Source organism: Macrosteles quadrilineatus, unplaced genomic scaffold, assembly GCF_028750875.1.
Source record: "Macrosteles quadrilineatus isolate MER2022 unplaced genomic scaffold, UCM_ALF_1.0 Scaffold_5__1_contigs__length_97177068, whole genome shotgun sequence".
In the NCBI taxonomy this organism is placed as follows: Eukaryota; Metazoa; Arthropoda; class Insecta; order Hemiptera; family Cicadellidae; genus Macrosteles; species Macrosteles quadrilineatus.
Genome location: NW_026542598.1, coordinates 33,904,359 through 33,916,801, shown reverse-complemented (window position 1 = coordinate 33,916,801; position 12,443 = coordinate 33,904,359). Strand labels below are relative to the sequence as shown.

At 34.9% G+C, this 12,443-nt stretch overlaps 1 protein-coding gene across 1 annotated transcript in view; it reads left to right on the top strand.

The window, feature by feature from the left end:
* LOC128995512 (transmembrane channel-like protein) overlaps positions 1-11,532 on the top strand; it is a 30,221-nt gene extending 18,689 nt beyond the window's left edge. The window contains exons 11-18 of the mRNA XM_054420529.1: positions 3,312-3,381; positions 4,603-5,458; positions 6,081-6,259; positions 7,132-7,407; positions 7,558-7,734; positions 8,405-8,551; positions 9,731-9,941; positions 10,176-11,532. Of these exons, the coding sequence (XP_054276504.1) occupies positions 3,312-3,381; positions 4,603-5,458; positions 6,081-6,259; positions 7,132-7,407; positions 7,558-7,734; positions 8,405-8,551; positions 9,731-9,941; positions 10,176-11,485 (3,226 nt within the window). The 3' untranslated portion in view covers positions 11,486-11,532. The remainder of the gene's footprint in view (positions 1-3,311; positions 3,382-4,602; positions 5,459-6,080; positions 6,260-7,131; positions 7,408-7,557; positions 7,735-8,404; positions 8,552-9,730; positions 9,942-10,175) is intronic.
* Positions 11,533-12,443: the final 911 nt, after the last annotated feature.

Sequence of the window (12,443 nt, the reverse complement as noted above, 5' to 3'; positions counted from 1 at the left end):
ACCAAGAAAGTTTACCATCCCATTGAACCTTTGAAGTTCTTTTACGTTTTTTGGGCAGTCCATTTTGAGAATAGCGGAAACCTTTTCCTTATCAACAGAAATTCCATCGGATGAGAGGAAATGCCCGAGGAATTTAATACTTGACTTACCAAACTCAGTTTTGTCTTTGTTAAGTGTCATTCCTACATTTTTAAGCTTTTCAAGTACTTGCCGAACAACTGTATCATGTTCTTCTTTAGTTTTTCCCCAAATCAGAATATCGTCCATATGGACTGCGACATTTGACTGGTTGTCTAAGATTTTGTTCATGCATTTCTGAAAATGTTCAGGTGCTGATGTGATTCCAAATGGAAGTTTGAGAAATTTAAAACGTCCAAAAGGGGTAAGGAAAGTAGTTAGATCCTGGGAATTTACATTTACTTGCCAAAAACCACTGTTTGCATCAAGTTTTGAAAACCATTTTGCTCCTGAGATTGAGCTGAGAGACGTTTCAATTTTTGGAATCGGATGATAAGACCGCTGGATGGATTCATTCAACTTTGTTAAGTCAACACATATGCGGACATCTCCATTAGATTTAGGCACTACTACCATTGCTGAGCACCATTCAGTAGTATGCTCAACTGGTGTGATTACATTATTTTGTACCATACTTTCTAGTTCTTTTTTCACATGACACATTAGGGGTAAAGGTACTGTCCTAGGAGTGGTTATTGCGTATGGCTTTGCGCCATCCTTAAGTGCTATTGTGTAGGGATCAGGAATGACGCCCAGACCACTAAACATTTCATGGTATTCGGTAAAAAAGTCACTGTCTACCTCTGCAACTGAATTAACAAAAGTTAAAATTTTTAAGTCCTGTATTGCTGGACGACCAAGCAAGGGTGTTATGAGTCCCTTCACTACGTATACCATGTGATTTATTTTAACATCTCTGTATTGGATATTAGCTCTAACACAACCTACAGTTTCTAATTTTGTTCTACCAGCCCCAAACAACTCAACTAGAGTCGGCTGGATCCTACTTGGATCAACTATGCCAGGGGGAATTACTGTTACATCTGCCCCTGAATCAATTTTAAATGTTTGTGGTTTTCCCTCAAATACTAAATCTAGTTTCCAGGGCTTACATTTTGACCCATCCCCAAGTGTGTCTATGAATACTTTATTATTTGAAGGTCCAAGTTCACTTACTTCATTTTCGTCAGTTACTTCCTGTGCTTCTTTAGATCTGCAGACCTTCGAAAAGTGACCAATCTTTTTGCATAGGTTACATGTTGCGCTTTTTGCTGGACACGTGCTTCTTGGATGGGACGGTTTATAACCACACCAGATGCATTGCACTGGGTATTCTTGTTTCTTTTGACGAAACCTATATCCTTGATTTTGGTTTGAACTCGGTGACGTAGTTGCTTCAATTTGAACTCTTTTTTTATCACATAAATCTGCCTTCTCTTTCTTTACGTTATCTGCATGTCTTATTACTGTAATGGCCTTGTCTAAATTCATCTCGGGATCTAGCAACAAGCGATCACTAAGTTTCTCATCATTTAAACCCAGTATTAGTACCATCAACACCATTTCATCATTAAGTGAACCCCAGTCACAGGTTCTAGCCAAGGAATGGAGACTAACTATAAACTCTTCAACTGTTTCATTAATTTTTTGTTGTCTCTTCAAAAACTTTGCTCTTTCAAAAATTAAGTTCCTCCGTGGAATAAAATGTTTGTCAAATAAATCTAAGACTTCTTCAAATGTTAGGCCTAGTGTTGATTCGGTTGCTAAATTAAAAGATGCAAAAATCTCATCAGCTTTCTCACCTAATGTGTATATAAGAGTGTTGATTTGTTTGTTCTCAGACTCTTCAGATAGCCCAGATGCTGACCGATATCTTTGAAATCGTGTTTTCCATCTTGGCCAATCTGCTGGTACAAAGGAGAAACTAGCTGGAGGTTGAATAACTGAATGAGTGTTTGATACAATGATTGACTTCTTAGTTGAATTGTTGTATTCATTTTCTCTGCTTCTTTCATTTTCATTATCTTCATAGTCAGATTGTTTCCTTCTTGGATTTCTCTTCTGAGGCATAGCTCTAAACCGCTGCCACCATGTACTATTTTACTAAGAATTAAGTGAATGGACTGTTTTATGTCATAACTCAAACTCAACTCACTTTATTTACCTTTTTACAAACATAGAATAACAAATAAACATATGATAATAATTAATAGAAATTAACAGGTGTTATGAAATAAACTGTTCTCACAACAATAGTAATCCATAGTATTTCTAAACTGTTTTTTAAATTGTTTTTAAAATCCTGATTTTAATCGTAATTTTTCCATAAATACAATAAAATAATCCAAGATATTGAAATTTGGTATGATATGGTTCTTTTGACTCAACTGGGACGGGTGGCGTCGTTCTGTAATCCAGCTACTAGGAGGTCACGAATTGTGGATATTTATAGGCATGCACTGTGGATGGGATACTCTCTGGTGTCGATTAACGGCCATACGAGTGAGTACTACGACTATCCGCAGTACTATCCTGATAATTTGACCAATTCGTATATACCAAGACAAAAATGTGGTTCGGATTCCACAATAAACTGTAGGTCCTCCCCCCCCTCCACAAACAACACAAATGAAGAAAATTTGCCTCAACATCCAGAATACACTACTTCTCTTCCGCCAATGACACCCCTGCGATCTCCAAAGTATTCAGCAGTCGTCACTCGGCGAATACAAAGCTCTGATTCATACACAGTACATCAGGTCAAATATGATTAGTTGTCATTAGCTGTATGGGCTATTAATTAAGCTGTGTCTAAGGAATATGTCGGCCTTAGTCACTAACAAGACTACAAGATCGCGCCACTCATCCTACACTCATCTCCCTTCATACTTGGCTTAAAATACCTACTTTGTATGTTCGCCATTTCATCGAAAAGTAATAAAAGTTTTAAAGTATTAAATACAATGGTACAATCCCCAGTACTGTAAAAATTATGGTTTTTGTCAGTTTAGTATTGTTGGGATACTATTTTTTTTTAGTAAGGGCCCGTATGCTCTAGTGCTCTGAATGCTGCACTGGGACCCGCACCACCCAAGGCTAGCTCTGGCCCAGTAATTATACTGACAACATTTACAGTAATATATGGCAAGACTTATTTTTTCTTGCTTTTATATATTTTTTGATTGATAAATAATTTTCTCTTCCTCCCACTTCAGGATACTGTTTCTGCAACATCCTCGTAAACATTTACATTGTTCGCATAGCACATTTCTAAGTTTTCTTCCTTCTTTCAGGATTATGGCTCTCAACCTCTTGAATATTTACACACTGATATTTGCTTCATTTTCAAAAATAAATGCAATGGTAAGTAAATGCTATTATTTTCACTACTGCAGTTGTCAAATCAAAAAATTATGAGGAATTAGTTGTCAAAGTTACTGAGTGTCTTGATGAGCTAGGGAACTGGTTTAATAAAAATGGATTGAAAATGAATCAAGATAAAACTCAATTGGTTAGATTTTTTACACCCCAGAATAGACAAAATGTAAATGCTTTCACACAGCTTTCAACTGATGAAAATGTTAAATTTGTAGGCCTGTTCATTGACAAGCATTTGGCGTGGGATAGGTGTGTTGATTATGTTTTGGGCAAACTCAACTCTGCTTGTTTCCAGATTTTATGTTTAAGGGATACAATAGACTTAAAAACTTCAGTGATGATGTATTATGCTTATTTTTACTCCATACTTCAATATGGTATTGAATTTTGGGGCTACTCAACAGATATAAATAGAATTTTCAAAGTCCAAAAAAGGTTTTTGCGAATCATAACTTTTTCACCATGGAAAGCTTCATGTAAACCAATTTATAAACAGTTAAATATAATGTCAGTTCCAAATTTGATTATTTATAAAACCTTGCAAACTGTACAATCCAACTACCCTCAATTTTGCAGCGGAAACTTTGAGCATTCGTATAATACGAGATTCAAAAATTATTTTCAGTATCCTAGACACAATCTCAAACTTGTTTAAAAAACACCTTCCTACATGGGGAAAATTTTTTTAAATAAATTAGACCCAAAATTAAAAATATTAATAAATACTAATTCTTTTAAAAGCAGCCTTGCCATTTTTTTACTAGGTAAAACTTATTACAGCATTAATGAATTTTTAATGGACAGCTCGATTCTGTAATTATTTTAATCTTTAACTTTCCATTTAATCTCCTTTTATTGTATTTTATTTCTATTCTAAGACATTGTGGATGGTTTATAATTATTAGATTAATTTTTAATTCTAGCTATTCATATTTATATTTACTTTTTAATTTTATTATTACATAATTTGACAATGTCACTTGTTTTTTAGCTATGCTACAATCAAAAAATGTTATGTGACAATAAAGAAATATTTATTTATTTTATTTATTTTATTCAACTAGTTTACAATCTCTACTGAAAAAAATTAAAGTCATAAAATTAAAAAATAACCCTAAAGCGTTATCAATATCGTGTTATGTTGATAACTATTATGTTGATTTTTATACTTAAAGTTTGATAACAGAAGTATATTTTCTTGTTTAGAGTGACTTGTTAGAGAAAATGAGAGGAAACGTGACTCGTCAAGTTCCAGAAGCACATTTTCATGAAGATGAAGACCAATTTAAGGATTATTTAACTGGGGTGTCACCATTCTGGGATCATAACCTCACAGGATCACAAGAATGGTATGAGGATTGCAGAAACATCACGATTCCTTGCTCAATGACATCCACGGTTGGAGTTCAACTAATGTTTGGTCTGTCCCTATTTACCTCAAATCTGTCTACGTTTACTACTAAATCATTTGAAGATTCTTCTAGTTCTTCACCATCTTTCTCAACAGACTTTTTCACTTCCTCTCCGATGTTCGATCGTTCCAATACTTCTGAGAAATTTCTCAGTTTCAGTGAATCTAAAGATTTAGAAGTAAACAATGTTACTTCAGGAGAGTTCGATGGGAATTTCACCCTTCCTGAATACATTGATGTAGGTTTAAGTGAGATTTATGCTGATTATAAGAACAGTTTGGATGGTAACACTAGTGAGTTTGAAAATTATATAGATCCAAGGAATGGAACCACTTTTAATTTTAGTGAAATTTCAAATGACACTTACTTTGAGACAACGACCGATATTTCAAATTTTTCGACTTTCAAAAATAGTGAGTCGACAGAAAGAGATACTCTTACCACCCCACAAGGAAGAGATGAGACACCTAGTACTATGGAAACAACATCTGAGTTTTCTACAAGTTCAACTGGATCTGCGAGTACGAACATAGAAGAACTGTGTGTTGTTGTGAAGTGTGAAACCATAGCAAAACCTTCAGAAAAGACAACAACACCGACTCAAACAACTAGCCAAAGCATGATGACTACACATACAGCAGCTACAATTGGTATGTTTGGAAAAAACTTGTTTTCTTTATTCTGTGATTCATTTCTATAAACCACTACGATACTAAGTAAATATATCATTACCTTTGTGATAGGAGAACCTTTTTTTAAATCAAGGATTCAATTAGCACAAGTTATACCAAAACATAGATATATTAGTCTGAAGCAAACTATGAACTAGTTTGTATGTGCACTGTTTTTCAGCTTCGCACAGAACTTAAAAACACATAACCATCAACATACACAATAACCGTTAAATATAGCAAAACATATGTCACATAATGAAATGTGTTCAGATTCTGGCTTAGTTGAAGCCATTGACAGGTGAAAAATATAAGATTCTTGTTCAAAATCCGTCTATTAATTGTCCCTTTGACTTCGTGGTCTGTTTGCTAATCACTATTGTTCAGTCATTTCTGCAATTCATATTTGTTTCATGATGATGTTTATACCCTACCAGGTTTAAATTAAGTCTATCAAAAGCATTTCTAATTTATGTAGCTATTTCATAAACTTGTAAGTATAAAGTTTCATAGTATGTGAATGATATTGCCTACTTTTATGTTTATGTCATGTTACTTAAATATTAATTGAGCTATTTTATATCACAACATTTGTTTTTAGGATATCTTGATTCAGGTGATCCAAACCAAAGATGGTCCAAACGTCGTCCGTATCCCAAGAAAGAGGACATGACACCTTATATAAAGTCTCTCGATGAGGAGTCTAAAAAAAAGCTTGTTCCATTATGTTGGGAGACCATGTTTGGCAGGGAAATGGTCAAACTCACTGTGATGGATTTGGTAAATAACATTTTCTTGTTAAATAAAGTAAATTTTGTTTTTACCGGATAACACTATTGACTCTGAATATTGCAAGACTTCTCATATTTTGTAAATTTAACAGTCGTTGAAATTTGTGTTTCATGTAGATTGAGTGTGCTAATTTCTGCTAAATTGTTTTCTCTTATTTCATTGTTTTACTTTTATCTTTGTTTGTAAATACCAGAAAAGACAGGTGATAATTCAAAGATATACTGTTTTTTTTTATTTGGTGAAAAGGTCATCTATTTATTAAGATAGATAGAACAAGACGTCTTTAGTTACATAGTACATGACAAATCTATAATGGAACAATTTTAACATATGTAAATTTTCATCTCAAACAAGTTTTCCTTACTTACAATAGGGTTGCATTCATTGCTAAACAAAATCTTTTCCGAAGTTCATTTTACTATTAGATGGTAATTGCCTAGGTGTTTTTGCACAACATAGGTAAATCTCTCTGAAATTTTCCTAGTAAATGTTATGAGAGTTTCTATAAACTTTTATTTTAGTGATTTTTGTTGTTGTTTCTGAATTCTTGTGTAGGCTTAGCAATAGCATCCATAACAATCATTATTCTACATACTTTCTCACACTGTTTCCAGTGGTGTGGTTGTAAGTTTTCGAGTGCAGAATGCTCACCATTGCCTTGAAAAACAGGAGACGCCTATTAATATAGGATTTTTGAAAAACCAGAATAGGAACAGGATTCCTACGCTCTTGCCTCTCTACACCACTGCCTTTTTCATAGCTTCTTGCAGATATAAATCCACATGTCAATAACAAAACAAAACTAACTAAATCAACCTAGCCACAAACTACGCAATCTTCAATCACATTTGTTTATGCAGGTCATGACTGTCATTTCCACTCTGATGGTGGACTTTTTCCGAGCGGTGTTTGTCCGTTTCATGAACAACTGTTGGTGCTGGGACTTGGAGAAGAAGTTTCCGCAGTACGGAGACTTCAAGATCGCAGAGAACATTCTCCACCTAGTCAACAACCAGGGGATGGTCTGGATGGGGATGTTTTTCTCCCCTGGGCTTCCACTCATCAATGTTATCAAATTGGCAATCATGATGTATCTCCGCTCATGGGCCGTCCTTACCTGCAACGTCCCTCATGAGGTAAAACTGTTTGGGAATGTTAAGATTTAATGTGACTATTCAATCTTGTCTTTGCCTTACTACTAGGTAGCTGAGTGCTTGTAGAAGTAGAACTGTACCTAACTGTTTAAACTATTGGTTTGATACTATTGATTGCTATATGATTTACAGGTTGTGTTTCGGGCGTCTCGCTCCAACAACTTCTACCTCGCCCTACTACTCACCATGCTGTTCCTCTGTGTTCTGCCGGTTGGGTACGCCGTGGTCTGGGTCGTACCGTCTTGGCATTGCGGTCCTTTCTCTCGATACCATCGCATCTACCACATCTTCACATCTAGTCTTAAACAGGTTACTCATCTCTATTAGTAGTGAATGCATGGGGAAAAGCTGGTGTAGTATTTAAAGCAAAGAACCTCTGTCCTGAATTTCTAGGTTCAAATCTCACTAATCACAAATGCCACTTAGCTGTCATGATGATTGCCTGGAGTTTCGGAGCCCCCTAAGCTGAAGGGCCACCTATGAAGAAATAAAGATGATAGAACTCAGGAAAGAAGAACATTCTTTGTATTGACCATAGCTCTAGATAAATGTATGCTGTGTCTAACATATAGGATTAGTTTTACAATTAAAACATTATCTTACTTACTGCTCGGCGCTACAGCTCTTGTAGAGCCCTGCCCTCCAAACATATCTGCCTCCAGCTCTCTCCAGTTTCTGCTCGCAACCTCCATATTCTTACTCCAGATTATGCAGGTCGTCCTTCAGCATCCAACCGTCTTATTCTCTGTCTGCCTCTTCTTCTCTTTCCACCTGGTCTTCCAGTGAAAATTTAGCGGCAGATGAATCTTACCTTCGTTTGGTGTACCCTACCCACCTAATTCTACCTATTAAACATACAGTACAGTAGGTGGAAATGGTAAAACTCTTAGGGTTTCTTTCCCTACCTAAATGAACTTGTGCATGAATAGTGGTATGACAAAAGTGGTTGGTAACATCTATTTATCATCAATCATTACAGGGTTTGCCGTACGACTGGCTCCACAAAGCTTTCGACTACATAGCTTCACCAAGCATCGTCATCCCTCTACTGATGTTGCTAGTGCTCATCATATACTACCTCATCTCTCTTACAAGTGCTCTCCGAGAAGCTAACAATGATCTGAAAGTAAGTTGCAACGCTTATGTTAAATTTGGCCACAGCTGCATTAACACAATTAATCACAAGATGGCAGCTCAAGCGAAACTGAGCTTACGTGTCTGACTGGTAAACCAGATCCCTGATGTGAAAACATGTTTTTACTAATTGTGATGGAAAATGTTCGCAGTAATCCCTCAAACGCCATAAGTCCAGCAACACCTAAAATGAACTTCAATCAAAGAAATGTATTGTATGTTTCAAAATCTACTAACTACAGTTCTTTTTGCTTATAAAACTGATCCGTTTGGAGATCAAAATCGAGGACAGATGGGTTCAGTTTCGGCAAACCATCTGACTGCCAAGCAAGCACTGTGCTACCCAGCTATACCACAGAGAAGTAAGGCACAGAGGAAACATTATGTATGCTCTCATGTACTACAATGCTCACGGTGGAGGAAGACCCTGTGGCCTGTGTGATAGGAATTTCCGCACAGTGCTCGCTGTTCAGGCTCTTCCTTGCTCGTCACAAATATATTTTTCCCTCCATCATAATAGTGCTGAAATTGCACGATCGTTCCATGAGCAAATTTCCTCTGTACTTTACTTCTCTGTGATATACTTAGAATAATACTGTAGAAAAATTATAGTAACACATAGCACAATAATCGAAGTCAACATGGCGGTAGTAAAGATGGAATTACGTTTTGTTTTAAATCTCACCAGATTCAGTAACAAGATATTCGTGCTACATTAGATTTTAATAAACGTCAAAGTCATAAATCTCCTTAAGTTTTCATGATAAGATACAGTAGAACCTCGATAACTAGACTCTCAAGGGGATTATTAAATAAGACTTGTTATAAAGGTTGACTTCTTATCGAGGTTTGCAACAACAACATGTGATAAGGGCTAAAATAAAATTCAAGGGGATTAGAAAATGACACTTGTTAAAAAGGGTGACTTGTTATCGAGGGTCTAGTTATTAGGGTTCCACTGTACAAAAATTCTAAGTAAAATATCGTTGTCCTTTGGTTGGGGAAAACTAAAAATACTATTGTCCTAAATAAGTTGCTCCAATGCAAATTTACATTCTAAAAACTAACAATAAAATAAAATGTATGACTCAACTTTTAAGACCTATAAAGTTTTATTGTGCAAAGTTTTATTGGCAAAGAATATTGTGATAACTTTTACAACTTTTACCAGATCCAATTGCGAAGAGAGAGAACAGAAGAGAGGAGGAAAATGTTCCAATTGGTCGACAAAAAGAGACAAGAGGCAGAAAATCCTAGTCTTAAGTGGAAGAAAGCAATGCCAAACTTTCCATATGGAAAACTGTCCATAGCTGATATTCCTATAGATCTTCTTAAAGTTGGTGCGATCAATGGAAATGCAAATTATGAATCAACAAAGAAAGGTACCGTGGGTTTTGTTTATTTTTATGTATGATTATTGTCTTAAAAGAATGTTGTGAATTATTCAATTTTATGATTGTCACAAATCCACTCTGAATTGAATATGCACAATAACTCACAACAGTCACAACAGTAAAAGAAAATGCTGCTGTGAGGTTTTGTATTTATTGAGATGTAATCAATAAATAAATTATCTTTAATTTGTGTAGCTTTTTACAAAAGAATTTTTTTTACAGATTTAATTGAAGAATTCATGAAAAAAGCAAAGAGAATGCCATCTGGGACTTCTGAAGAGGAGAATATTCTGCTTGATGCAGGAGACGGAACAGATGCTGAACAACACGACTCTCTGCCCTACGACGTCGCCAAGGACCCTAAATATGCAGGGCTCATCAAGAAAAAGGATGGTGCTGACAAGAAGATACTGAAATATGAAGAAACAAAAAGGAGGAACGGCAAGAAAAAGATAGAGAAAGAAAAGCATTCATCAAGTAAAGAAGATGGATCTGAGAACAGTGTGTGGTCAGAAATTCCAGAAATTCGCATAATCCAGACAGAGAGCAATGAACGGCTAGACATAGACAATCAGTCTGATGAGGTGAAACCTTCCAAAATCAAGGACAAATCTAGAAGTAGTTCTTCACAACAGCAAGTCAAGAAAAAGAACGAGAAAAAAGTAAAGAGTGGTCAGTCCACTAGAAATGAAACAGGAGAGAAAAGGAGTGATTCAGCCAAAAGTTCTCCAAGACATACTAAGAAGATTAACAAACAAAAGAAGAGAAGTAGTAGTAAAACAGAAGGGGAATCATCAATCGATGCAGCGGATTCCGGAAATGAAATTAGCGAAGAAACGTTACCTACAGAGAGTAATAGAAAGAATTTTGATAACAAAACAACTGAGAAGCCCAAAGTCCACAAGTTAAAGGCCATCATCACAGCATCACAAGCAATGAAGAAGAGGGAAAAATCCCAACCGAAGCAGAATCAAGATGAAAGTGAGGGAAGGACTGGGAAAGATCACAATAGAAGAACTGTAAAAAATAAAGAAGAAAGCTCTCACAAAAAATCATCCAAATCAAAATTGAAAAATGAGAGCGATGAAGACTCTGTTTTGAAATCTTCCAAAGAGAGTGGAGATGATTCTCAAGATGAAGGCGAAGAGTCAGAAAACTCAGAAAACAGTGATGTCTCTGATGATGAAAGTGAGCATAAAAGTGAAAGTGATGAAGAACTTACGCATTCAGAAAGTGATACTAAAACTGATAGTGAATCTAAAACAAGCAGCAAACACTTGAAGAAACAATCAAACAGTACAGAAACTGAAGGTAGTGATGTATCATCTCATACAGTCAAAAAGCTTGAAGTTTTGAAACAGAAGCAAGTGAGCAAAAGTGGAATGGAAGATGAGAATGATGGGGAACGTTCAAAAACACAAACCTCGAAAGAAAACAAAAGTTCTAAAAAAGCCATGGCTCGATTTAAAATAGCAAATGTTCTCTTAAAAGAGGCTAGGAGAAGAAGCAGTTCTGGTCTTGAAGAAAAGTAATATGTAATATAAAATAGAAACTGTCGGCTAGTTACTAAAATACTAATCGGTCCGGTGAAAAATTTACTTATTCGGCTGGAGAATCTAAAGATCCATAACCATACTATGGATGAAAAAATGTTTCATTCAAACAAAAACAACAAATAACTAATTAATAGTTTTAACATAGCTTTTAATACTGTAGCTTAGAATCATCTATCTAAACTCAATGTTTAGGTATATAAATGTAAAATTGTGTACCGTATTTTCTATTATTTTGATAATTAAAGTTAAAATGTAATGATGAATAAAATAAATAGCTTAGCAATTTATTAATTCACGATAAATAAGTATTTTGAAGGACCACATTATAAATTTAAAGTTTCATAATGTATTATTATTCTTATAACAGCCTAAATGTTGTAAATATTACTAAAATATATCAAATTTTATTTCCTTTTTGTAATCTTTTATTATCACTTCCATTTTTTCTCGATACATGCGAAAATATTACCAGTCTCAATATTTTATTTACCATAATAAATCTACAATATTTTCCATAAAACCATTGGTACCTAATATCTCTTTCTGATTTCGATGATTAATTTTACTGTACTCCCATAACATTGTTTGTAAACATAAAGATTTTTATGTATGTTTCCTACGACATTATAATTTTATTTGAATTACAGCAAATCATAAATATTTAAATATAAGTTATAATTTCAAAATAAGTTTTTAAATTGTTGTCTGGATGTCTAATTAATGTGGTACCTATACAAAGTTGACTAAATCTGCAAGTTTCAGGTTTGCTATCAGCTGTTGCCTTTCAGAGATAAAGGAGTGGGTGTGTTATCTTCTGATAAGAGTAGCATTTCCACACAACTCAAGAGTGTGCTTTAGTCATCTTTCGAGAATTGTTTACTGGTGTTTAGACAAAAATCTAGATTGAATTATAACAAAATAGCTACAGTGTGGT